This window comes from Neurospora tetraspora (genome assembly GCF_033439725.1).
Source record: "Neurospora tetraspora strain CBS 560.94 chromosome Unknown B0H65scaffold_1, whole genome shotgun sequence".
Lineage (NCBI taxonomy): Eukaryota > Fungi > Ascomycota > Sordariomycetes > Sordariales > Sordariaceae > Neurospora > Neurospora tetraspora.
The window spans coordinates 3,805,032-3,830,954 of NW_026944383.1; the positions used below are offsets into that span (position 1 = coordinate 3,805,032).

At 52.7% G+C, this 25,923-nt stretch overlaps 6 protein-coding genes across 6 annotated transcripts; 5 read left to right on the plus strand and 1 right to left on the minus strand.

The window, feature by feature from the left end:
- Positions 1-617: 617 nt before the first annotated feature.
- B0H65DRAFT_450600 (glucose-6-phosphate 1-dehydrogenase) lies at positions 618-3,386 on the plus strand. Its single transcript, XM_062826017.1, has 6 exons — positions 618-1,072; positions 1,191-1,263; positions 1,322-1,342; positions 1,400-1,744; positions 1,801-2,740; positions 2,796-3,386. Exons 1-6 carry the CDS (start codon positions 1,050-1,052, stop codon positions 2,912-2,914), a joined length of 1,521 nt encoding a protein of 506 aa, XP_062686441.1. The 5' UTR covers positions 618-1,049; the 3' UTR covers positions 2,915-3,386.
- A 1,461-nt stretch (positions 3,387-4,847) lies between these two features.
- Positions 4,848-8,636, plus strand: B0H65DRAFT_438344 (mediator of RNA polymerase II transcription subunit 14; the record flags this gene model as incomplete). Its single annotated transcript, XM_062825366.1, has 4 exons — positions 4,848-5,255; positions 5,277-5,408; positions 5,462-6,684; positions 6,743-8,636. 4 exons carry the CDS (start codon positions 4,848-4,850, stop codon positions 8,634-8,636), a joined length of 3,657 nt encoding a protein of 1,218 aa, XP_062686442.1.
- Positions 8,637-9,824: 1,188 nt separating this feature from the next.
- On the minus strand, positions 9,825-14,659 carry B0H65DRAFT_417520 (uncharacterized protein; the record flags this gene model as incomplete). Its single annotated transcript, XM_062824094.1, has 6 exons — positions 9,825-10,634; positions 10,775-11,440; positions 11,535-12,041; positions 12,583-12,619; positions 13,038-14,210; positions 14,268-14,659. The coding sequence occupies 6 exons, from the start codon at positions 14,657-14,659 to the stop codon at positions 9,825-9,827; spliced, it is 3,585 nt and encodes a 1,194-aa protein (XP_062686443.1).
- A 3,383-nt stretch (positions 14,660-18,042) lies between these two features.
- B0H65DRAFT_450614 (uncharacterized protein) lies at positions 18,043-18,836 on the plus strand. Its single transcript, XM_062826018.1, has one exon. It carries the CDS (start codon positions 18,223-18,225, stop codon positions 18,640-18,642), a length of 420 nt encoding a protein of 139 aa, XP_062686444.1. The 5' UTR covers positions 18,043-18,222; the 3' UTR covers positions 18,643-18,836.
- Positions 18,837-19,472: 636 nt separating this feature from the next.
- On the plus strand, positions 19,473-21,467 carry B0H65DRAFT_417965 (glycoside hydrolase superfamily; the record flags this gene model as incomplete). The annotated part of the gene is made up of 2 exons (XM_062824118.1): positions 19,473-20,927; positions 21,036-21,467. 2 exons carry the CDS (start codon positions 19,473-19,475, stop codon positions 21,465-21,467), a joined length of 1,887 nt encoding a protein of 628 aa, XP_062686445.1.
- A 2,614-nt stretch (positions 21,468-24,081) lies between these two features.
- B0H65DRAFT_417181 (cytochrome P450) lies at positions 24,082-25,867 on the plus strand (the record flags this gene model as incomplete). The annotated part of the gene is made up of 4 exons (XM_062824074.1): positions 24,082-24,260; positions 24,289-24,825; positions 24,881-25,375; positions 25,438-25,867. The coding sequence occupies 4 exons, from the start codon at positions 24,082-24,084 to the stop codon at positions 25,865-25,867; spliced, it is 1,641 nt and encodes a 546-aa protein (XP_062686446.1).
- Positions 25,868-25,923: the final 56 nt, after the last annotated feature.

The following is a 25,923-nucleotide window of genomic DNA, read 5'->3' on the forward strand; positions in this document are numbered from 1 at the left end:
CTGTTACTACGGCGCAAGATCGGAGCGCAAGCTGTCACTGTCTGGACTTTCTACCGGCGGGAGTCATTTGGTCGAAGTCGAGGAACCATTTGACGGCACCCGCTTCGGATCCATACCCTGGCTCTCGGTTCCATCGCCAGAGGCTACGCAGAGACGGCTTCCATAACGCTGGGGTCCGGATAATGTTAAGACATCTATCAGCCGGAGATCGGTGGAACCATGACATCTATAAGGCAAGTACGGGACGGGACCGACGTCCAGCTTCGTGAGGTTACCAACACCAGCCAAACTGACAAAGTCTGAGCCAACCTGCACTGCTCCCGTCCTGGAACATGGAATGGATGTAAGCATTCAGGGTATCACTGAATCTGATTTGGGGGGGGGGGGGGGGGGGGGGGGAAGCCAATCTAGCAGCCCTTTGTTTGATGCGATCATTCCGGAGGAGGAATATGGCATCTATCATGCATTAGGTAACATGAACGGGACAAGATTTCCATCCGGAAAGGCCGGCGGGGTTTGGGGGTTGGTCAAAAGAAGCAAAAGCTCTCTTGTTAAAGCTGTTATCAGATGGGGCCCAAGCTTTGGAGGCGGCTTGGCACCGTTCACTCGGTTGTTCCCCTTCATGAGCGTGATGAGGTAAGTGGTACGTACCAGGGTACGCACCTAGCGCGCGGTGCGGGGCCGTGAGTAAGCTTGCCCCTCGTGGGCCGTGGCCCATCAACTAGACTGACTGCAGCAGCAGCAGCTCTAGTTCGAGGGTCGCAGGCAGTCTGCGCATCATTCGCTCCCAGGTGCCCTGGACCAGCCAGGTTCCAGGTTGAGGGAGGTTCACCCAAATACGCCGTAGCTGAGAAATACACATTCACTTTTAACCCCGAAACCTGACCAAGCTTGCCCACTCTGTCCCAATACTTTCTTCAACCCCCATCGGGCAACAACGCAATCCTCTTCTTCCACTTTTCTCGTCGCCCTCACAGTCTCTTTTTTTCCTCGCTCAACCACCAACGCGACGAACTTGGAATATCGATTCACACAAGCCGACCGCTACGATGGCATCTGATCACCATGGAGCGTGAGTGCCCCTCACCCCGCCAATATCAGTCATTGCGTGGTGGAGCTCAACAGCTTTTTCAGTCTATGGTTGATTGTTGGTGATTTAGAAGCGCTTGCTAACAAACATGGCGTTGCAGTGCGGTAGAGCTCAAGGACAACACCGTCATTGTTGTCCTTGGTGCCTCTGGCGATCTCGCTAAGAAGAAGACCGTGAGTTACTGCTTACCATTGGGCTACTTCATATGGCAATCGACTGACGTGCAACTAGTATCCTGCGCTCTTCGGACTGGTGTGTATGCCCTCTTCTGGGTCGCCTCCGATTAGGGAGCTAACGTTATTCCTGTAGTACCGCAACCAGTTTTTGCCCAAGGACATCCGGATCGTGGGTTATGCCAGAACCAAAATGGACCACGACGAGTACATCCGCCGCATCAAGTCGTATATCAAGACCCCAACGAAGGAAAGCGAGCAGCAGCTTGAGGAGTTCTGCTCCATCTGCACATACGTTTCCGGCCAGTATGATCGCGACGACTCCTTTATGCAGCTCAACAAACATTTGGAGGAACTCGAGCAAGGAAGGAAAGAGAACCACAGACTCTTCTACATGGCTCTGCCTCCCAGCGTTTTCACCATTGTTTCACAGCATCTCAAGAGGTGCTGCTACCCCTCCAGGGGCGTTGCGCGTGTTATTGTAAGTCACTTGTCTTTTCGTTGTACCTCAGCCCTTGTCTGACACTGCAACAATAGGTCGAGAAACCCTTTGGCAAGGACTTGGCAAGCTCTCGAGAACTGCAAAAGTCTCTTGAGCCTGACTGGAGGGAAGAAGAGCTCTTCCGTATCGACCATTATCTCGGCAAGGAGATGGTGAAGAACATTCTTATTCTGCGTTTCGGCAACTCCTTCCTGGGCGCTACCTGGAACAGGCATCACATCGACAACGTCCAGATTACATTCAAGGAACCTTTCGGCACCGAGGGTCGTGGTGGTTACTTCGACGAGTTCGGCATCATCCGCGATGTCATGCAGAACCATTTGTTGCAGGTTCTTACGCTGCTTGCCATGGAGCGCCCCATCTCTTTCTCCGCTGAAGATATCCGTGATGAGAAGGTGCGGGTCCTCCGCGCCATTCCGGCAATCGAGCCCAAGAACGTCATCATCGGCCAGTACGGAAGGTCGCTTGACGGAAGCAAGCCTGCTTACAAGGAAGACGATACTGTCCCCAAGGATTCCCGTTGCCCCACTTTCTGTGCGCTAGTTGCGTACATCAAGAACGAGCGTTGGGATGGTGTACCCTTCATCATGAAGGCAGGCAAGGCCTTGAACGAGCAGAAGACCGAGATCCGCGTGCAGTTCAAGGACGTCACATCGGGCATTTTCAAGGACATTCCTCGCAACGAACTCGTCATGCGCATTCAGCCCAACGAAAGTGTCTACATCAAGATGAACTCTAAGCTTCCCGGCCTGAGCATGCAGACCGTTGTCACCGAGCTTGACCTCACCTACAGGAGACGCTTCTCCGACCTCAAGATTCCCGAGGCCTACGAGTCCCTTATTCTCGACTGCTTGAAGGGCGACCATTCCAACTTTGTCCGTGATGATGAGCTCGATGCCAGCTGGAGAATCTTTACCCCTCTGCTTCACTATCTCGATGATAATAAGGAAATCATCCCGATGGAGTATCCTTATGGTACGTGATCACCAAGATGTTCTATGGAATGACATTCAGTACTAACATTGTCTAGGTTCTCGCGGCCCGGCTGTTCTGGATGACTTTACGGCCTCGTACGGCTACAAATTCAGCGATGCTGCGGGCTACCAGTGGCCCACAACCTCCGCCATGGGGTCGGGCATGAAGCTGTAGATTCGCAACGTCCTCACTATCCTCCCTTCGCTCCGGATGATGGATATGCTTTGGTACACGTGGTTCAATCTGCGTCATGAGTTGGCAAAGGAAGCAGTTGTATCACGTCATGAGCAGAAACGTTGGGACTAGATCTTGCTTCCATTTCCCCTGGGGGTTTTCTGCGTTTTCTTTTTATGTGATGCTGGGAAAAGCATTAAAGCAATTTCATGAGAGTCAAAAGAGGCATGTATGGGTTTATAGGTAACAGCGGGCATGGCTGTTGTTATGTCCTTCACGATCCGGAGAGAACAATTTATGATGAGGTTCCTTTCTTACTATAGGTGTTGGGGATACAGGTAGTGACTCGCTCTTGTGCCTGGGGATGGTTGAAGACGTGAAGGGATGTCTTATCTCATACTGAGGCCGAATTTGAGTAGCCAAGTAGTTAGAGAAAGCTTCTTACCTTAATGGCCAGTACATTCATATTGAGCGTTGCCGCATTGTGCACTTTACGGTAACCATTGATCAGTCCTACGTATAGGTATGATACCCTAAAGTTGCTGTATCAAATTGCCAGCCGAACCAAAGCACAGGCCTGTAACGTCACGGGTGGATAGGTACGGTACCAGTCCGAAGTTTGATTACGTACTGCAGTATTTACCATGCAATACACAGAGCGTATCGTAACATATATCGTAAGGTAGTAACCATGTTTCTGGGCAGAGACACAACAGGGCTTTTTAGGTCGTACCTTTAACTGTGAGTTGAAATATCGATTTTACGTCATGTGTAATCGATAACTGGATAAGATAGCAAAATACGAGTATTTTCCATTAACAGCTGAGTATCTTAATGCGACGTTGGATTCACCAAATTTTCAAACTTTCAATAGGCGTGGTCAGCCTTGCGGCCGTCTCTCTTGTGTTGGTTGAAAGATCCACAGTGGCACCTACCTCTAGGTACTGGTAGGTACTTCCTTGGCTGGCTGCGCAATGGGTACTGCACCGGGCGAGAAGTGACCCCAGCCTCACTGGAGAAGGGCATACCGTGGATGGGTCTTCTTCCTCCCTGGGCGCCCACCCGTCGCAGACTGCCCGACAGGGAGGGCATTTGTCACTGGTGCGACGAACCTTTCAAAGGCACCAGACAAGTGATCCACGCGCACGCGCATTTCGACTTCCACTTGATCACCTGTCGCTTTTCCCTTGACCTCCGTTTCTAGCGTAAAATTCGATTTTGTGACCGACTCGGGCAGGCGTCCCATTCCAGGCTCTCACCTACCGCCTTCCTCGCTCTACGAACCAGCGCGTGTTGTATTTTCGATCGCCTTCCACTTTTGCGCACCTCCACTGCCGGGCAAATCTGAAACCCGCTGGCGACTTTCACTTTGACATCAACTACGATCCGACACGGCGCCCTACTTTCGCCCACCAACGCAACTTTTTCAATCAACTCGCCACCCGAAGTGATGGGAAATCGTGCTGTCTGCGCCAATCTCAACGTCTGAGCCGTGGTTTGATGCGCGCTCCCCGGGGCCTCCTTGACGAAGAAATTCCCCAGCGGATGTTCTTACCGTTCGCCTTCTCTCGCCTTCGCTACAACTTGGACATCAACAACACGTCCCTGGTAACGACCGTCACACGACCGACGATATCCCGATATCTCGCGACACGCTTCCGATCTTGCGTGGTATTTGCCGAAGCTGTTACACTTTGACGACCGATTCCCGTCTTCACGACTGCATTTCTAGAGATTATTTCAGCAACACACGACACTGGGGACGCTCTTTGGGCGAGCGTTGTTCGCGCGGCAGTAAGGCACGCGCAGGATGGAAAACGGACATATGAACGGAGTGCGCACCCATCACGACAGGAATTCGTGGACGAACGGCGTCAATGGAGGCGTGGCCAAGCGGGAGGGCTCGCCAGATAAGGGTAAAGCTCTCGCAAACATGTCGGGCTCCTCAGCCATGACGAACGGCGGAGGTGCCTCCTTCATGGATGTGGACAGCCAGCCGCCTGGCGGCTCTAAATTCACCGATCTGCCAGACGAGATCCAACACATCACCGCGGATATTATGCCTCTAAGCCTACTCCTGACTAGATTGTCACAATGGACTCACACGAAGTTGCAAGACGAGATCGCATACCTTGCCTCCAAACCCTTACCACAAGCCGTCCTGAATGGCAACACCAACCACCAATCCGCGGATAATCACGACACCTCGCAGGAGAGTCTTGAAAAGAAGGTTCATCTCCTCAACTTCCTGCAGGATATGCATTCAAAATGGGTCAAGACCCTTGTCATCACCGAATGGAGCAAAAAGGCAGCTCAGGTTGGAGCCCTGATTGACATCAGGGTACATATGTTGACCAAACAGGCTCACTACCAAGAACTCTTCTGGGAGTTGATCAGGATGAAGCAGGATCTTCACTGGGCGAAAGTGCCGGGCCCAGATCTGAAGACGGCTCTGGAAGTTCTGACAACTGGTCAAGCGTCCTGGATGCCCGAGGTAAGTCGATGGTCCAGATTATGCTCTGTGGCTTGGTGTTCTGACAACGTTAGTTGGGATATATCGAGCCCCCTCCTATAACGTGGGAGGAGAAAGAAGCGTTTATCGACAACATCAATACCATGCTAAGCGTACGACTCACCTTCGACGAACACGAAAAGATCCCGGCTGCTTTCCGTGACTATAACATCTCGAACGGAAGGGTCACGTTCAAAGTGAAGGGAGAGTTTGAAGTCGACCTGACGATTGGTGATGAGGACTTTGAGCAGCAATTCTGGTTCATCGACTTCCGCTTTCTTTTCACCCCTGCTCCAGCAGAGCTGTCGCATGGTGTGCGCACTTTCCTCGAGAACAAAGTCAACACAATCCTGGGCGATCAGGGCTTGGCTGGGTGCTATAACTATCTTCATGAGTTCGTTTTAACTCAGAAGATTGTTGAGTTCCGTCGTCAGGCAACGGAACTGGCAATGGGCAGGTGGGTTGATACCCTGAAGGTCGAGAAACTCAACCGTGCCATGTCTATCCAGTACTGGCTCAAGCCTCCGCACGGTCTGGAGGGCCCTTCTTCACAAACTGCCAAGAGCTGGGTTTTGCTAGGGGTATGGAGCGGAAAGGGCGTCGAAGGAGACCTTGATTCGAAGCCTTCAAGTTACATCAGCCTACGTTGGTTCCGCGACAACAAGGAGGTCAAGGATTTCGACATACCGCTAAATGTTGAGACTATTTCTGCGGAAAAGCTCCTGACGGCGGTTATTGCAAGTCACGTTGAATACATACTCACATCGATATCTAGCAAGCTTCTCAGCAAACCTCGGTTTGCACAGAAGCATGCAAGACTTGACTTGGAGATTTCAAAGGAGGAGCCGCAGAATTCTTCTTTGGCCGTACAACTATTCGACAATGACAAGGCTGTCATCAAGATCGAACCACTGACGGGCTTTTTTACACTGTTCCCGCGGTCCCCGGTCTTCTTGAAGGGACAAATGAAGCTGAATACCAGTTCCAATGCGGCGGAAGAAGGCGCAAACCTTATGGAGCAACTAAGATTTGACCATACAGTCAAGGATCTCAACAGCCGTGTAAGGAGTATAGGCTGGTTTGTTTGCCGTCCGCCAATTACCCAGGAAGAGACCAAGGCTATCGTCTACTCGGATGCTTCAGGATCTCGGGAAGCTTTCAAGGCAGTTTGGCTCAGAAAGGCAAATTGGATGACACGACAATGGTTCGTCATGATGAGCATGAGTCTTGGTGGTGACCAATGGTGGCTAGTTGACCTGTGAGTATAATCCTGATCAGATAAGCTTGGAGATTGATGATGTGCTAACTCTGAATAGCTCACCACCAAAGCCTAACTTCCCCGCCGGCCGCCTGAGGCTGTTCACCAAAATGCCCATGACGTCCAACCAACTAACGTTGTCGGACACCTTCTTCCGAAATTTGTCTGTCTACGCCGCTGGCATGATTTCACATATCACCGATCTTCGCAAGCTACATACCCTCAAAAAATCACACACGGCACTCGAGTTGCCAAACCACAGCCTACCGCCCCAGGTTAGGCTGCCTACGATTTATGTGCGGCTATCGGAAATGCTTCAACAACGTCCTGGATCCAGCAGTCGTACCTTGACGTGGGCAAAGGGCTTCGTACCCATCATCTTCAAGGGAGTCCGGACTCACACAGGTGACCAAGAGGGCCCAGCAGATGCCACAGCCGCTCAGGTCCGGCGCGATACGCCAGCTAAGATCCGAGCGGAGGCTAGATTAACCGTGATCGACAGGAACAAGTTCAAATCTCTGCGCGGAAATGTAGACCACGATGTGGTGTACAACCATCGTACCGGCCAGTTCTCGCTTAAGCTGCGAGCGGATATGGGTACTCCCGTAGTCGATTTGCTCGCCGATCGCGTACAGGCCCTGGAACGCTTGATGGAGTTTGTTGAGGCCATAAGACTGGCTGGTAGCAACGCCATTCCTCAAAGTGTTGCGCTCCGCGAGGTTGTTTTCACCTACAGCAACGACCCAGCAGAACCTGTTTCCGGTCCATCACAGGGTCCTCGTGCATGGAGCGTACACCTAGACCTCCCCAAAGATGCCAAGGTTATCCTTACTCTCGAAAAAGGGAACCCTCATATGCGCGCGCTAGATATGTTGCAAGAAATGGCCCAGTCTACCAAGACCGAGCTTCTACCGTCTTACCTTCCATTCTCTCTGCCGCTGTATAGGGTGTTGGACAGAATCGAGGATGAGTGGGAAAGCATTGCGGCGAAGAACGCAGGCAATGTGGCGATCGTGGTAAAAGCGGCAGAGTGGGTAACGATTAGGTTCTCGCTCTCTGCTCCGACTACTCGGCGACTGTTGTGCCTTGATATCAGGACCATGGGCCGCAAAGGTAGACTGTTGTGGCACGTCAAGCGTACTGATGAAAAGGGGCACGAACGACCTCTTAACGCCCCGCAGGATGAGTTTGATACCTCCCTCCAGCGGTCGGTATGGCACGCTCATGGCGATGGAAGGAAAAGCTTCGGTACCAGCGCCGCTGCTGACCCAAAGATCGGCATTGAAACGCTGTTATGGTCTATCAGCGAGTCAGTGAAATCGCTGGTCGGTACACTTCCCCCACCGCCCATCACCGCTCCCCATCAAGGAGGCGCAGTACAGGATCTTAAACAAGGACACCAGCAAACACCCCAGGAGCTAGTAGCTGCACAAGCTGCACAGGGAATGCCCCCGCAACGACCGAAGCAGCAACCACCTCCACCATCCCAACCACAACAGCAGCACCGGCCCGTTAACCAACCGCAAGCCCAGCCTCAGCCTCAGGCCCAGCCCCATACTCAGGTCCAACTCCAGCAGGCTCAGGTTGCTCAGCTCCAAGCTCAGCGCCAGGCACAAGCCCGCGCCAACAACAACAGATTCGTCAACCGCGCGCATCCCGGCCAGCCACCACAACAGCGGCAGCCTGGCCCTCAAACCCAGGCACAACAGCAGCAACAGCAGCAACAGCGGTACCAGATCCAGCAACAAGCACAAGCGATGCAGCGAATGCAGCAACAGCAACAACAGCAGGCCGCCCAACAACATGCCCAACAGCAAGGCCAGGCCCAACAAGGCCAAAGACCCGTTCACGGCCAAGGAGGTCCTCAGGGCGTGCCGCAGGGACAGCCGGGTCAAGGTGGTGCTGGTGGTGGTATGGGTGGGAAGAATGCCCCTGTGGTAGTTATCGACTAAGGAAAAGACGTATAACTACTCGGCGTTTCAAGCAAAGAATAAGAAGGAAATCCGGATGGTGAGGTGGATGGGATGTACATAAGTCGTAGTGTAGTAGTGTTGTTATCGGGCATTTATGGAGCGAGGCCACAAAAAAAAAAAGAAAGCGGATTCTAAGTTCTAACTGGTATTGACTGATCCTTTATTTTTAACTACACATCCGGAAAAGGGGAAAGGAAAAAGGGAGGAAGGAAGGAGTTGGGAGCTTATTAGGAAGATTTCCCTTCTATTACATACTTGCTCTAGGAGAGGGGAGGAGGTGATGTTAGCTGAAGAGAGAGAGAGGTTCAAAAGGAATAAAATAAAAAACATGGCGAGCTTGGGGGGAAGAGATTAGTGGCCAGCCAATATGAAAATCCTAAATATCCTTATCAAACCGTTGGTGGTTACACCTCTATCATACATACGCAAGTGCGTTAGACCTGACGGTCTGTAATACGATCACAGAAATAGAGGCATACCGACGGCGTTAACGGGTTTGATGCTGGGAGTTAACTGACTGGTAGAAAAGTGAATGGCGTGGGGTGTGGAATACGCTGCTGGATAGTTGACACCAACAGAAAAACAAAACACAATAGGAAGAAGTCTACTTTGAAAGACAATAGATAAGTTGACTAGCGAGTCCACTCCCACTTTGAATTTCCTGAGCTTTTGCATGACTTGCTAGGACTGGTCCATAGGCAGGAATGTATGTGTACACGGGTTTTGCTGTGTCAAAGTCATTCCATTCCCTCCGAGTGATCACGAGTTCAAAATAGACTCGAGGATGGATCACTATAATCGTGGGTGTGAGTGAGGACTGGTCGTAGAGTTGAGGTTACTTAACGCGCGAATACGAGAACTAACATCCACCGGGTCTTTAGGCAATAACGCAGAACATTTGACTAGGTAGCAATTCAAAATATTAGAGTCGAGAACATGGGACCTCCATACTGACCCTTTCCATAGTACATACACCGTTTCTGGCCCCAGTTTCGGTTGAATACTCATCCCTCCACGGGTAAGTAGGGTAGGGTAGGGTAGCTTATTCCCTATATCTCTATTTATCTGTAATGTACACACTGACTATTCTATTCATTTGTCAGATTTTCTATCCATTTTCCATCGCGTTGCCGGTCCGGTCATGTCCTCCTTCCTACAGCGGCAGACCTAACGATCCCTTTCCTCTTCATAGTATTCCGAAAGGGGAGTGTTCCCAAACCTCAACGGGAACACTTCCTTGTCCCCCTTCTCCGCCTGCTTCCAAGACTCCGACATCGGTCTGGTAAATCGCTGCAGGCCCGTCTTCCCAACCGTCTCTCCGGTATATTTGCCCCAGAACCCGCCCGTTATCTCGAACGCAATGTCCGCAGCGCCGCGCAGCGCGCTGTTGATGCCGGGCGTCTGGTACGAGCCGCCCACCACGGCCAGGTTGCCCTTGAAGGCCCGCAGCAGCTCGTGGTGCGCGTTCACCATGCGCTCGCGGTGGCCGACCGTGTGCTGCGGGATGCAGTTGTGGCAGAGCTTGGTGGTGGCCACGGCGCCGGCCGCGTCGTCCTCGGGGATCTGCAGGTGGCGCTCCACCGCGGCCTTGGCCATGGCGATGCACTTGTTCTCGTCGTACATGTAGGAGGGCTCGGCGTCCCAGTAGTGGCCGCCCATCATGACGGTGAACTTGGTGCCGGGGACGGTGTCGCCGCCGTAGTTGCGGCCGCGGTGCTCACGGTCCGAGTCGAAGAGCACGCCGAGGACACCCTCCTCGTTGTGGGGCGTGGTCGAGGGGATAAGATAGCCGATACCATTGAATGGTGCGTTGAGGTTGGGGGTTGGGTACCAGATGTTGACGACTCGGATCGTGACGGCGGTCGAGCGGGCTAGGGAGGGGAGCTTGTTGACGGTGAGCCCGGCTAGTGTCTTTGCGTAGATTGTTGACACGACTTTGTCGTATAGGACGTTTTGAACAGTTTTGGTGGATTTGATCTGGCGTGAAGAGTTAGTAAATGATATCGCAAAATTACCGGCTGATAATCAGCCTGGTCGATGCTGGCGAAGCAGCAGAAGCTTTTGTCCCAAAAAAAAAAAAAAAAAAAAAAAAAAAAAAAAAAAAAAAAAAAACCTACCGCTATCCTTTCTGACGGGTGAAGAGAGATAGATTGCACAGGATCGTTGAGCTTGAAAGTGACCCCTGTATGCTTCAAGAACCGTATGAGCGCGTCCGTCAGGGTGCTAAAGCCCTTCTTGAACCAGATATATTCAGAGCTCTCTCCCTTGGCCATGAAAATGCGGAGCATATGGCTGACGTTGGTATGGTACCTTAACATCCTTTCCATCAACTCTATATCCTCCCTTGGATACCAGATTTTACCCTTTTCGGGGCTCGGTAATGTCGTCTTGGAGAACAGGCCGCTCTGCATACTGAGATTCCATATATCGCCGCCCCATACGCCGTGCATCAAAGCGCCGAGGGTGTTGTCGATCAGCTCACGATTTCCCGTAGCGCGCCCGAAGAACTCGCCGACCGATAGATCTTCTCCGTCTTTGAGCGTCAATTTGCGCCCGCCCCTGAAAAAGTATTTCATAGCGGCCGGAACTGCACCCTTAAAAATGGGCTCTTTTAAGAGTGTTTCCACCGTTTTAAGGATTGAATCTGCAGAATCGAGGGGTCGATTCTGGTCAAAGATGGGCTGCGGCATGGCGACAAGATGATCGGGGTAATAGATGTAGTTGCCCAAAGGCTCGTCTTTGCTCCTAACTTGAAGTTCGTTTTCCAGCTCGAGTGCGCTCACCTAATGGCAGACAAAATCAAAGCAGGTTAGCCAGGACAGTCCAACCCAGGGAGCTACCGAGTACCTACCGGCGTCCCGCAGAGGCTGTACATACTAACTTCCAGAAGACCAAATCATCGTACCTGGCCTTGTCGTTCATGGTCTTGAGCATGCGGCCACCGCGCTGGAACAGGACCTTGCCGGTTTCGCCTGACGGGGTTTTGACCGTGACCTCCTCTGTGTCAATCCATCCGCCGAGCCTGTTAGACGCCTCATAGACCGTGATGCGTGCATCGGGGTTGTAGATGTGAGTGAAGAAGGCCGTGGCCAAGCCGGTCAGACCACCTCCCAGGATCGCGATATCCCTCGGGACCTCTGTTGTTGGCGTCGTTACCGACGTCGAGTAGGATCGGGTCTTGCCGGTGGCGGCGAGGGCGGAGGAGGTTGCATTGTGCCTCTTGCTGGTGGTTACGGCGGAGCCAAAAGCACAAGTGCTCGCGAGCCGTGAAGGCGATAGGGTTGCTGGTTGCGCCCACTTGCTGCTGACGCAACGTCGCGTGTTGCGCGCCAGACTGCGCTGACTGGTACTGTACATCATGAGAAACTTAAGGCCTTCGTGGTCCTCATCCCGCGCCGTTCAATGGCGCGCCGTGTTGGCCTTGGGTTAGATATGCAGGAGCTTGTTATCGTCGACAAGCGTTCGATGATGTCGCCGGGCCGAAGAGTTGAAATTAGGTTTTTGTTGACGGGAAGAACAAGGGGCCACCATGCATGTGAAGCACAGCATGCAAGGGACCTTGTACTGCTATCCGATCTTGGTGGACTGATCTGCGTGGGTGTCTGTCCGCCCAAGTTCTTGGAACGCACAACTGAATCCCGAGCCTTTAAGAGATTTTGGCAAACAGATTTTACAGAAAGAAAATGATGTTAAAGAAATTGAAACGAAGGTGCGGGGTGGACAGGTCCAGTTACAAGAATCTAAAGAATTGGCTTCCGGCAAGGCCACCCCTCCTCGGCACGCTAACCCGCTCTGAGTGGCCTGACAGGTCGAGCCACGGCAGACCAGGCCGGGGTTGAGCCGTTCCGCCGGTCATGGTGATGCCACCACCACCGTTCCAACTGCCGGGCAAGCCGGTCGTGGCCGGGTCATCACAGGATATCACACGTAGAATCGAGACACACTCACCCATGCAGGAAGTGCTGTAATAAATAAGGTATAATGTTTGTAGCTATTCGCTGAAAACTTTGCAAATGCTGCTACGCTACGGGGACCAATTCCTTTGTTCCCTTCCAGTGCCATAGGTATGCCCTCCTCCAATATAGAACACCCTAGTCAGTATAGTAAACATGTAGACAAAGTCGACGCCTTCCTTGGATTCCAATTGTATGCTAACCCCTTCCTGCCGGAACGCCGCATGGACAGCAATCATGAATAAATCTAAGCATCCAGTCTTTGACCCAGACATCCCAGTGATATAATACAGAACCAAAACACCCTCCTGAGTACCAACCAACTTCTTCTGGTCCAGTTCCCTTCCTGCACAACTGCCACATCTCTCGTAAATGGCATCTGCCTTGAACATTCCCATCTTTTTCCTTGCTTCGCCCCATTACTCACACGACAACCTCAGGCATGTTGGCGTCCGCTTGCTGGTCCTCGGATCCAGGCAAGACTACGTCTTCTGGGGCGTTCTCATCCACAAACTTCCTTTCGCTGACGTGCTGTTGCTCGCCTCCTTCGCCGGCTACCCAGACCTTATCCTGGAATGTACCGCGTTGACCCTCCTCATGCGAGAAAGGGCAGAATCGATTGGTGCACGGGTGAAATTTGCAAGGCGTCTTGACGTGGGTGAACTTGCATCCGGGCACCTTGCATTCGCCGCCGTTTCGGCAGGGGGGCATGCTAGGGTGCTTGAATGGGCAGTGAGGGTTGGTGCAGTTGGGGAAGAACTTGCAGTCCATTTCACTCTGATGCGCCGCCTTGATCGCCGGCGATGGGTGACGGCCGACACACTTCCGGTTCTTGCAAGCCGCTCCGAAGCTGCAGACGTCCTTCACGTCGATTGGGATGTTGGGCGGCGCCGCCGGAGACTGGTGGGCGAACTTGCAATCCCGGTTGGAACAGCGAAGGTTGAATTTGCAGACCGTCTCTTCGGGATTGGGGGGCTCGCGCTTCGGTTGCATCATATCGACATCTTCACCGGCCTGCTGGCCTTGTTGAGCAGCGTCGCCTTGACCGGCATCCGAGCCCTGCGAGTGTTGGTGACCGCCAGGTTGAAATCCTCCACCACGGCGGAAGTTTGGCCGGCTAGTGCGCTCATATAGCGGCCGTCCGTGACCCCGACCATGTCCATGGGGGCCGTGACCGTTGGGAGCAACACCACTTTGTTGCATCATCATCTGCATCTGTTGCAACATGTGCCTTTGCTGCTCCATAATCGCCATGATGTCCGGCTGGCCAAATCCACCCATACCATTCATGCCGTTCATCGGGTTCATCGGGCCCATACCACCAGGGCCGGCAGGGCCGCCCATGTTCGCCAATCCTTGCGCGATGCTGGCGACACGTGTGTTCGTCGTGCGTGGCTGTCTTCCAACGCCCATTCTCGGGCCTGTAGGAGGGCCTCGCGCTATCCTCTCGTTTCCAGACTGGCCGCGAACGCGATGCAGAGCGGCGTTGGGATCGTGAGTCCTGTCCATAGCACGGTTGATCTGGCCCATAATACGCTTTTCCCGTCCACCACGCATGCCGTTGCCGCTTCCGTTCCGCATAGCCTTGGGTCCAGTAGGACTTTGCGATGTTAGCAGGGTACCAGGTCCGGAGAGGGTTGATGAAGATGTGACATACGCGTTAAGCTCATTGCCAGAGCCGTCTGTTGTGACGTCCATGTTGAAGTCGCCCATTGAATTGTCTTGTGCCGTATCCATCGCACCCTGCTCGTCGGCTACGGGTTCAGGCGCGGAGCTGTACTGTGGAATGAGGGCATTTTGTTGCTCAAAGAGCCACTGAGCGAAGTGCAATGCGGTCGGGTCGTCAGGTCCCAGACTGAGAAGGTCGCCAGAAATCTCCGCGGCGACTTCATCCTGTGTTTTGCCGTTGGCCAGCATGAGGACGAGGTACTCGGCCATAGGGGCGGCTTCGGTGGTATTGCCCGCCCAGCCCACCTCAACTATTTTCTCCTGGATGGCATTGTTGAGGGCATCCGCCAGAGGGGTGCCAGTGGTGAGTTCGGTGGCCATGGTTCACGATCGGTGGGGTGGCGTATTGGGACGATGACGAACGAAGGCGCAAGGTCGGGAATAGAAGGGTCGTTTTGGGGTTTGAACGTTCACGACGGGGAGCTGACGACTATAGAAAGCTGGCGAGTTCGTGTCGAGATGGCGGCGGCGAAATCGGTCAGCGGAAGGCCGCAGGCGGTGCAGACCTGTCTTGCTCTGTCAAGAACGCGAAAGTTGAAAGCGACAGTCGGTCGGGGCTCGTGCAGCGGTTCTGTGCAGAGGAAGCCAGGTCGTTATCGAAAAGGTCGTGAGTTGCGCTCAGATACTAACGATACAAACGCTGTCGGGTCGTAAGATGTTAGGTTGAGAGATCGTGTAGGTTGATTTGAAGATGAAGATTTTAAGATTGGAGCTTGATGCCTGGTTCCAAGCCGAGCAGAACTGAACGTGCTTGAGACTTGCTTTGACAACTGTGGCTGGTGTCTGATCAGTAAGGTGCCGCCTGTGGCTTGTCGGTGGCTAGGATGAGTGTAATGGTAATACGTGATTGGTTCAGTTCCTTCACTTCCATTGAAGGAACCGCTTTGTCAAGGAGAATGGAAGGAACTGGGCAACTCCAGTCCGGTCCGCTTCGTTCCGTCACTTTTGACTCGCTTTTAATCAGCAAAGTAGCAATTGGTATCAGCCGGTTGGACGGTGTTTTCTTTTCTTCAACTCCGGAAAATGTCTAAACCGGCTATTGCTATTACATACATTATACATGATACATACCTGCCGTGTTCGGATTCAAGGGTATTGCGGCGTGCGGCTACCAGTACAAGTTCCAGCGCAGGTACTTTAGCACTGAATGCTATCGATTTACAATACCGATACGCTTGGTGATGTTCCCGTCTTGAACAAGAAAAGCCTGTTTGCTAGCAATTACCGCATCAACTCTCGAAATCGAGGTTCGGGTAAACACTTTTCACGCAGGCATAAGCAGGGTTAAAGGTGTAAAGAAGTAGTGAAGAAGCATGTACATAGGTGACCGACACCTTTAATCCTGCTTGTGCCTGCGTGAAAAGTGTTTACCCGAACCTCGATTTCGAGAGTTGATGCGGTACCCAGTCACTTACCATCATCACTTGATCCCAAGGGTTTTTTTTTTTTTTTGTACGTGCGTGGGATTTCGCATACATACTGCGAACGCACCCTACCCGCCTTTGTTATGAAGTCATTGATCATTTTCGGACAATCTGATCGACTTCACCTTGCATGCCCGTACGCGCACATTCGACGTTAGCCGGTTAGTACTATCGCACGGTCCACCTACAACCTAGCCGTGCTAGCTTTCAAAACCTTGCAGCGGGGAAGCACGTCTTCCATGGGTGCAACGTACAACGGTGCTTGCTCGGAGTATTCCCGTCTTCCACTTCCGCAGCATGTTCGCCCGAGGGACGACATCTGTAAATCTCTACAGGAACCAAATATCATATGCCTGGGGAAATACTCACCATTTGACTGGACTAGTAAGATGGACGATGCAGCTTCGAGCCTCGAGCTACCTTGACTCCGATCCCCCTCATACTTCCAACTTTCGACACCGTCTACCGCTATATCAGACAAGTTCTACCCAGCTCACAACACTGATAGCCCCGCGTGATTCCCTCTCTCGGTGGACTTTTGACGGGATATCGATGTTGTGGTATTCTGCTAGGTCAAGATGCTTGGCCATAATTTGCGCCGAACCATGGTGGAAACAGCTTGGAAAACTTCGGGCAGCAGAGCAGCAACCGATGCCTTTACTTCCTCTCTTACCTCTACGGATACAGCAAGCATGTTCATCCTCCATCCAGGTCTCAGATCAGCAGGAAGAGAAGAGAGGAAAAGAGAAATGCATCGTGGCTTATTACGGACGAGCGTGTTACAGATCAAGTATGGCAGCTGAGTGGCGCCGAACAACAGGATCCTCCTAACTGCGGTGCAACCACCAAAGATTATTTAGAAAGCACCAGTGCTCGTTGGACAAGACAACCTCGTTCCAGACGCTGCCCCTTGCGGCTTTGCTAATAAGTAAACAGGAGAGAGGACAGTAGCCAACCAACGACCCGGGCCGGCCTCGAGATCTGTCACTACGAGGCAGAGTATGCCGGTATGGCAGAACACCGCCTTAGGCCTACGTTGAGGCTCGAGCTAGAGGTACCAGAAGCACGGAGGAGGTATCGTGAATGTGTGTGATAGGTACGGCCATCAAAGTATCGTGGTCTCCTTCTCGGCTTCTCCAACCCCGAACCCAACCGCAGTTGTGGGCTCCCATCCGAACGCACCTCATGGCGTTCATACGACCATAACATGTCGAGTGCCGCCTCGGGTCAGCATCCGCGGTCATTCGTGGTTAATTGCCCCGCCTCCGACCCAAAGATTCACTGGAGATATGTATCACCGCCAATCCTTTCGTTTAGCGGCCAGCCTATGCCGATCTCCCTCTCGCACTCGGCCTCGTAGGGCATTTTCTCTGCATCGCGAATCTCCTCCTGTCAGTAAGACTCTCCTCTGGCCTACGGTGACGCCTGAAGCCTGAAAGACTTTGGGGATTCTAGTCAGTCTAGCTGTTGGTAGGTCGCAGGTCGCCAAGACGCCCAGACATCAAACCACAAGAGTGTTAGTTCTCAAAACACTGCCGCCCAAAGGCTTTTCATCAACGACCAACAGAAAATGGCGACTCACGATCTTTCGCTCTCTTTCCTCTGCGAACGGGGCGCAATTCATTGTGGCATGGAATCACAAGATTTCCATTCAGCTCACAGCCAAGCCAAGAGCCCAGGGAGAGAGAGCATAACGCATGGCTTACCGCCCAGCAAAAGCTGCCCTGTGGTGTAACTAACCGTACTTGGGGCCCATCGTCCGCGGACCTCAACCTATAATTCTCCGCACCACGACTTTACCCGTGGGTGTGAGGTCGGCCTTGTCTCGCTACACCCACTCTCTTAGAGTGGGTAAAAAAATCCGTAGACAGCACAAAACCCGTAGACAGCCAATGTCTAAATCCCATACTACCGCTTTTTTGCGCCGGCAGACCACTACACCAACCAGACTATATTCCCGCGCAAAAGGATACAAATAATCGAAGTTGACACTTCGGTCGCTTAAGTGGTCTTATATAGTTGCGATGACAGATCCCATCTGCCATCACATCCCTCATGATGGAGATGCTCTTTTGGGGTTAGGGTTATATTGGCAAGTTTTGGCTGTCTACGGGTTTTGTTCTGTCTACGGATTTTTTTACCCACTCTCTGCAAGAGAGTGGGTGTAGCGAGACAAGGCCGACCTCACACCCACGGGTACCGGTATACCTTACCGGTTACGTAGGTACCACCTACTGGCACCGAGCCACCACCTACCGGCACCGAGCCACCGACCACCTCGAAAAAAGGCGTCTCCATGTCCCATGAAGCTCTTGTTCCTATACCGATGTCCACTAAGCTTAAAATCTCTCTGACGTAACGTTGCGCCAATGTCAAGGTACACTACGGTATATTGCAACAGCAGCTGCTTCTTGTGGAAAACACCGAGGCGAACCACATCACATCCTCCAAAGCGACGGGATGTACATCCAACAAGAGAATGTTTGGACATCACATCTACTATACTTCCGACTAATCACACACGGCACAAATCGGCACAAAAAATCAGAAACAACAGAAATCATAACAACAAAAGAGACAGACAAAGAAAATCTCACGGGTCAGCCGTCGCAGATTGTTCCAATCCCTTTCAGCTTCCTTTCCGCTCCAACTGAACAAAAACAGTTTCAGAACAGCACAAGCAAAGATGGGCTGGCTGCCGTGGGCTGGAAGGGGATAGGACCTGTAGCGTTCCCACTTACTGCGTACTGCGTACGGAGGGTTACATCCCTTCCATCTTTTGGTGGCTTTTGGCGGTCCGATCGATATCACGGCATCCCATGGCTTTTTTTTACAGCTTCTTCTTTGTCCATTGTTTCTTGTTTCTGTTTCTTGACTTGATCCATGGAGGTTTGTTAGGGGTCAGCATTCCCCATTGTACTGCCCCGTCTACCTGATCTGACGTACCTGACCTTAATGGCGGCTGTGATGTGGTGATCCACCACCGAGTCTAGTCTTGTCATCCAACCTAATCCATTTGGCGCTCGCTTGTTCGTTGCATCGCATCTCTCTCGCATGTTTCTTTTTGGTGTACCATGTTGGTTACTAGTTACTAGAACTAGTTACTTACCTGCCAACAATTCAGTCTTGCCAACGAACCAACAACAACAGCAAGCCCCTAACAGGGCAGTTAGGCTTAGGTAACACTTCTAAACTGTATGATAGAGGATCGGGCGCATGCAGGTTTCTCGACAGAGACAAGACAAGACAAGACAGCAGGATGGTCGGATGGCCATCCATGATCCATCCCGTCTTTACCTACCTGCTGTGTTGCAACACAACAACAAGGGGCGGGCCTCCGGGGTACCACTCATCCATTCAAGCGCATTCAGATACCCCTGTCCGATTGGTCACCGGCCCTTCTTACGATGAAAGGTTCAACTGCTTTTCGGATGATCACTCTCTCATCCAATATATAAAAACCAAGCCACTCCTTCTTTGCCCTTCAGTCTGTTTACCGAGTTTTGGCCCCTTGTATAACGTTCTTACAAAGGGAACCTTTTTGCTTATTCTCGGGGCCTCGTCCTCCACTTCAACAACCTCGTACCTCTGGTTCAGGTCGTTCATGCCTGACATCTGCGTCACCCCATATATCGTGACTGCCCCCGTCAAATAACCGAGATCGACAATTTCAACGAGAGTTCACAACACCCCGAACTGATCGTCAAGAGATGGTCTTCACGCCCTCGCTGAGGCTGCTTGCAGTCTCACTCGTTGCCCTCCTCGAGCCGGTATCCGCGATATGGCCGGCACCGCAGAGCTTCACCAAGGGCAACTCGAGTCTGTACCTGCATCAGAATATCAACATAACCTATAATGGAGAACCTGTAAGGCTCTCAACTTCCTCCTCTTCTTCCTCTTCTTTCTCTCCCTCTCCACCCAACAACGTGTGCGGACCTGATGGTTCGGGCTATGAGGGTCTCTTTACTAAGACACCAGCGCAACAACAGCTCGTCTACACGGCAGACTACCCCGCCTCGAGCCTGAACAGCAAAGAGATCGTCCAGGATGGCGTCTCGCGCGCGCTGGGCTCCATCTTCTCCAAGAACTTCGTTCCCTGGATGCTCCAGCCCCGCGGAAAGCTGTCTGAGTTCGAGCCCGACGTGTACAAGGGTCAGAAGTGGATCAAGTCGCTCGAGATCGTTCAGACGACCAAAGATGCCAACACCACCTTCAAGCCCGCACTGGCTGGCGAGGTCAGCGAAGCGTACAGCCTCACCCTCAGCGCCGAGGGCGATGTCAAGCTGACGGCCGACTCTTATATCGGCGTGCTGCACGGCCTCGAGACCTTCACGCAGCTCTTCTACCAGCACTCGACCGGCACCTCGTGGTACACGCCGTACGCGCCCGTCGAGATCAAGGACAAGCCCAAGTACCCGCACCGCGGCATCTTGCTCGACGTTGCGCGCACATTCATGCCCGTCAAGAACATCCTGCGGACCATTGATGGCATGGCCACCAGCAAGCTCAACCGGCTGCACGTGCACGTCACCGATTCGCAGTCGTGGCCGCTCCAGATTATCTCCATGCCCGAGTTGGCCGAGAAGGGCGCCTACCACCCGAGCCAGACGTACTCGCCCGCCGACATCGACGCCATTCAGAAGTACGGCGCCCTTCGGGGCGTGCAGGTATACTTTGAGATCGACATGCCGGGCCACATCGGGTCCGTGTCGCTCTCGCACCCGGACATCATCGTCGCATATGACCAGTGGCCGTATCAGTGGTACTGCGCTGAGCCTCCTTGCGGCGCCTTCAAGCTCAACGACACCAAGGTCGACGACTTCCTCGGAAAGCTGTGGGACGACGTGCTGCCCCGCGTTACGCCGTACTCGGCCTACTTCCACACTGGCGGAGACGAGCTGAACAGGAACGACTCGATGCTGGACGAGGGCATCAAGTCGAACGATACCGAGGTGTTGCGCCCGCTGCTCCAGAAGTTCGTCGACAAGCAGCACGAGCGCATCCGGAAACAGGGCTTGACTCCCCTCACCTGGGAGGAAATTCCGATTGACTGGAACGTCAATATCGGCAAGGATGTCGTGGTGCAGACGTGGCTTGGATCGGATTCGGTCAAGAACTTGACCAGCAGAGGCCACAAGGTTATTGACAGCAACTATAACTTTTGGGTAAGTTGATTCGCATCCTGGTGTCTGGAGCCTGAAAGACAAACCTTTGAAAACTTGAGGGCATGAGAAAGCAAAGAAAAAAGCTAACAAGTACCTTTCCAAACACAGTACCTCGACTGCGGCCGCGGCCAATGGCTCAACTTCGACAACGCCGGCTACGCCGCCTTCTCGCCCTTCCTCGACTGGTGCAACCCCTACAAGAGCTGGCGCCACGTCTACTCGCACGACCCGGCCGCCAACCTGACCGAGGAGGAGGCCAAGCTCGTCCTCGGCGGCGAGGTGGCCGTGTGGGCCGAGTCCATCGACCCCATCACCCTCGATACCATCATCTGGCCGCGGGCTAGCGTTGCTGGCGAGGTCCTCTGGTCCGGACGCATCGACCCGGCCACGGGCCAGAACCGGACGCAGCTCGATGCGGCGCCGAGGCTGTCGGAGCTCAGGGAGCGCTTGGTCGCTAGGGGCGTGCAGTCGTCGTCCGTGTACATGACGTGGTGCACGCAGGATCCGACGGGCAAGTCGTGCGAGTATCCGCTGGTTTGAGAACGGAACGGAGGGCCGCGTGGTGACTCGACCGTGCCGTTGCTGAACAAGGATGAATCAATCAAATTGGGAGTGACGGGCGTTCTTTGGTTTCACAGCGCATTAAGGGATGAGGCGGGCCTTGCGCTGCTTATGTTTTTTCTTCTAGCTGTGAACATAGTCGTAGTCAATGTCGGAACGTTTCGAAAATTGCAACACATATCATGGCTTTTCTGTAACACTTGTCCAGCAGGCTCTACTCCAGCCCAACCACTAGATTTTCCTGGCACAGAGATAAAGGTTGTATACCTTGATGTGTCTGAGGGGTTTAAGCGCGTACAAGAGATAGGGGCCATTTTTGCAGGTCCAAGGCCGGTGCGATGTTTTGAAGGGATGTCTTTGGCTGTCCACCAGAGTCGGGATGATCCCGAAGCGACTAACCTTTGTGACCAAAACGAGGATGGTATGGTTGACGAAAGAGTCGGGGTTTGCAGCGCCCAGCCCCAAAGAAGCGATCATCTGAAGTTCTGGATCTGGAGATTTGCGGGGTGCAGCATCCGAGAAGTCATCCATCTGTGACAGCGGTCTATGGATTCTTGCCTGCCTGCCCATTGTGTGATGTGTCGATGATGTTGAATGGTGGTGTCACGGGGGTGAAAGATAAAAACCCAAGCCAGACGGAGGACCCGGAGGCACGAGTAGGGCAATCACTGCAGTGAGCCATCTCGGCCGAGAAGGTTCGTTGAAGGAGTACCAAATATTGAAGGAGACATCGATATGGCTGGAACCGCGCCGAGTTGTTTCTTCGCACTTTCCCAACGACTCTTTTGTTGTGCTTTCCAAAGTCAACTGTCCTATCGATGAAGCAAACAAATCATAAAATCATAGGACAGAAGGAAGTATGGGGTAAGTGGGTCTCAGAAGTGCAGGTATCCACTGAAGATTCGGCCGCCCGCCAATCTGCTTCCGCTGTGGAGCAGCAGATCACGTTTTGCGGAGCCTCAAGGGGCTTCTTGTGGAGAAGTGAGGATCGTACCTGGCAGTCTGACACTGGCCTTTTTGACATTGCAGACTTCTGCTCAAGCCAACCCGTACACTTAAAATCTCCCATTTTTCTTTTGAAAGGCATTCCCAGAATGATGGGACGCCATTTACATCGTAGAAGAAAGACAAAAGCGCCACAAACGCACACTCGGAGTTCTGGTACGTGCCGAATATTCTGATGTGCGATGTTGTGCAGACCGGTATCTATAGTAGCACCAGAGATGTACCACCAGATAGGTAGTACAAGAGGCCAGGTTTAGGCTTTGAAGATTCAAGGTGCTTGCTAACCTCAGAAAGTTGACGATGCTGGCGGCCGCTGCCGTAATGGGGCTCCCACCTTCATGCTTCTTGGCGGTGGAACTCTCATCACGTTAGTTGACGTCGTGCAACGGTCCGACGGATAGAAACACACGCCGAACGTATAACTGCGAATCGGTGTTTGATGCCGGGCATGGTGTTGAACCTCCAGATGGATGGAAGACAGACCCGCGGAGCCCGCTCACAGCCCGGCCGCTATCATTCGACCCCGGATCTACAAACTCTGTGTCCAGGAAACAACACTACACTAAAGAGAAAGGGCCAGTCGTCCTCGATGCTACACAGTTAAATTGTACCTTCCTACGCCGTGCTGCCGTCGCACATCTCGCTTGTACGCGAACTGGAAAGTGCGGATTGACCATTGCGCCGCTTCCCGACCATTTCCCCTCTTTCAGATCTTTCTCGACATGAGAGCCTCGGCACTGCCTTCACAGGAATGCGAATCACAGGCCACGGATGTCCATCACTTGGACCGTGCGGGTTGGCCTACAGGTACTGATCAACCTCCATTCTTTCTTGCTCGACAACTCTTGACTCCCACCACAACGGACATCACCACCCTCCAGGCTCCAGGGCTCCGAGCCATCCTCCAATGGCTTTCTTTGTGCCATGCTACGGGGTTCATGACGTCCAACCCTATATCGCCGATGGGGGTCCGCCTGTCAAGGTGTGCAATATCTTCTTGGTGACCAACAGCATGGCCATGAGGTGATTCTACCAGGGTAAGGGAGGGGGGTCTTCGGGATCATTCCGTCGGAATGGTCCCATTACGCTGTCGTCCATAATGCGCAGAAAATTGTCTCAGACTCAACGGGAACATCACGTTGGCGTCTTTGGATAATATCCGAACCTGGGGTTACTAGACATGCCCCATGTTTCCAAGACCTGCTTTTCCTCGTGTCTCTTATTCACTATTGTTGCCCCGTTCAACCCCGGCCTGCCACCTTTGTACCCTTCCGCTTGGCTGCAGAGCAGGTACGACAGAGATCTACTACGTTAAAGAGAATTTGATGCCCCTCCTCTTTTTTGTACTCTTCTCTTTCTATACTCTCTGTCCTACTCTCCAAACAACATCGGGGAGACTAGTGATCTCGTCCTTTTTTACTCACCCTTTGGTTATATGCTCTCCACCTTCCTATGATCCTATCATACCTTTGACTTCACTTCACTGAAGCCGTGATCCAAGTCTTCCCAGAACTTTCAAAACCTCTTGTTATTCCACGCGGCGGAGGGAGGCTTTTGAGCCTGCTCTCATACCATTATTACAGTCACAATGGGCTTAGTCGAAGACCTCGCTGGGAGCCTCTCCCTGAAGAATACCCCGATCATCCTTGGAGGGCTGCTTCTCGGTTTGATTGCCCTCAGACATTTGCAGGTAGTATGGGAAAACTTCAGAATCAACAGAATGGGCTTGCGGCCTCCCAAGATCCGAGACACTGGACTTTATGGCGAGTTACCCCCCTACATCGTCCAAAAAAAGATCAGACCATACTAACCATCCCAAAGGCACCAAGTTCATCAGGACCACCATCAAGATGGCAGCTGAGCACGGAAACCTCCGGCTTTGGCAGCAGATGTTCAGAAGCATCGGTGGATACACTGGCGAGGTCAGGCTTGTTGGTCGTCGAATCGTTTTTACCTCGGAGCCGGAAAACATCAAGGCCATTCTGGCCACCCAATTTGGAGACTACGGCAAGGGCGAAGGCTTCCATCGGGAGTGGAAGGATTTCTTGGGTGACAGCATCTTCACGACCGATGGCGATATCTGGCACGCCAGCCGTCAACTGATCCGTCCCCAGTTCATCAAGGACCGTGTCAGTGACTTGGAATGTTTTGAGAATCATATGCAAATGCTATTCCGCACAATCGCCAATGGAGGAGCCCTAAGTGGTGAGGATCAGATGGTCGATATGGAAGCTGGTAACGGGAAGCCGGTCGATATCAGCGATCTCTTCTTTCGCTACACTCTGGACGCCGCCACCGATTTCCTCCTTGGCAAAGATATCAAGTCGTTGAGGTTTGTCCTACCCAATGCCTCTCTTGTTTTATGTTAGGCTGCTGACAGAAAATAGCACCCCTGTACAACCTTTTGCCGATGCGTTCCAGGAGGTACAACGGGTACAGAGCGTCATCGCCAGGGCCGGACCTCTCAACCGTTTGGTGCCGAGAAAGACCTTCTGGGAAGGATTGAAAGTCATCGACGAAACTATCAACTTCTACATCGAGCGCGCCCTTCGACTTGATGAGGAGGAGCTTGCGAGCAAGTCCAAGGGAGACGAGGGTTACACTTTCCTCCATGCCCTTGCTGGTTTCACCAAAAACCGCCAAGTGTTGCACGACCAGCTGATGGCCGTTCTCCTTGCCGGACGTGACACAACCGCTTGCACCCTCTCATGGACAGTTTACGAGCTCGCCCGCCATCCCGAAACTGTGGCGAAGCTACGCGCCGAGATCCTCTCCGTTGTCGGACCTGACCGCGCTCCCACATATGACGATCTCAAGAGCATGAAGTACCTTCAGAATGTCATGAACGAGACTCTGCGGCTGTACCCCGTAGTTCCTTTCAAGTAAGTCTCCAAAACACGTTTCCTAACAAGATGATGGTTTCCTAACCTTTTCTTGTGTACAGTGTACGGATGGCCCTCAAGGATACTACTCTCCCCCGTGGTGGTGGTCCCGATGGCTCTCAGCCGATTGCCATTCTCAAGGATACACCCATCGGTTATAGCACTCTCGTCATGCAACGCCGATCCGATCTGTACCCTCCCATCAGCGAGAAATTCCCAGATGTCGATGTCTTCTCTCCAGACCGCTGGTTCCATTGGCAGCCGAAGCCATGGCAGTATATCCCGTTCAACGGTGGCCCGCGTATCTGCATTGGCCAGCAATTCGCCCTTACCGAAATGGGATATGTGCTCACGCGACTATTCCAGCGGTACGAGAGGGTGGTGAGCTACATGGATGAGATTGATGGAGGCAAGCCAAGGATGAAGAGTGATATTGTCTTGATGCCTGGTGATGGAGTCAAGGTTGCGTTCTTTGAGGCGAAGCGGGAGTGATTTGAAATATTAGCATCGGATAAACCTGTCAAGTGGGAATATGGCATTCTAGGCGG

Bases quoted from the DNA above. Each gene is read 5' to 3' on its own strand.
- B0H65DRAFT_450614 (XM_062826018.1), top strand. From the start codon at position 18,223: ATGTACATCCAACAAGAGAATGTTTGGACATCACATCTACTATACTTC.
- B0H65DRAFT_450600 (XM_062826017.1), top strand. From the start codon at position 1,050: ATGGCATCTGATCACCATGGAGC. The intron at 1,264-1,321 runs GTGAGTTACTGC...ACGTGCAACTAG, and splicing joins ATCTCGCTAAGAAGAAGACC to TATCCTGCGCTCTTCGGACT. The intron at 2,741-2,795 runs GTACGTGATCAC...AACATTGTCTAG, and splicing joins CCCGATGGAGTATCCTTATG to GTTCTCGCGGCCCGGCTGTT.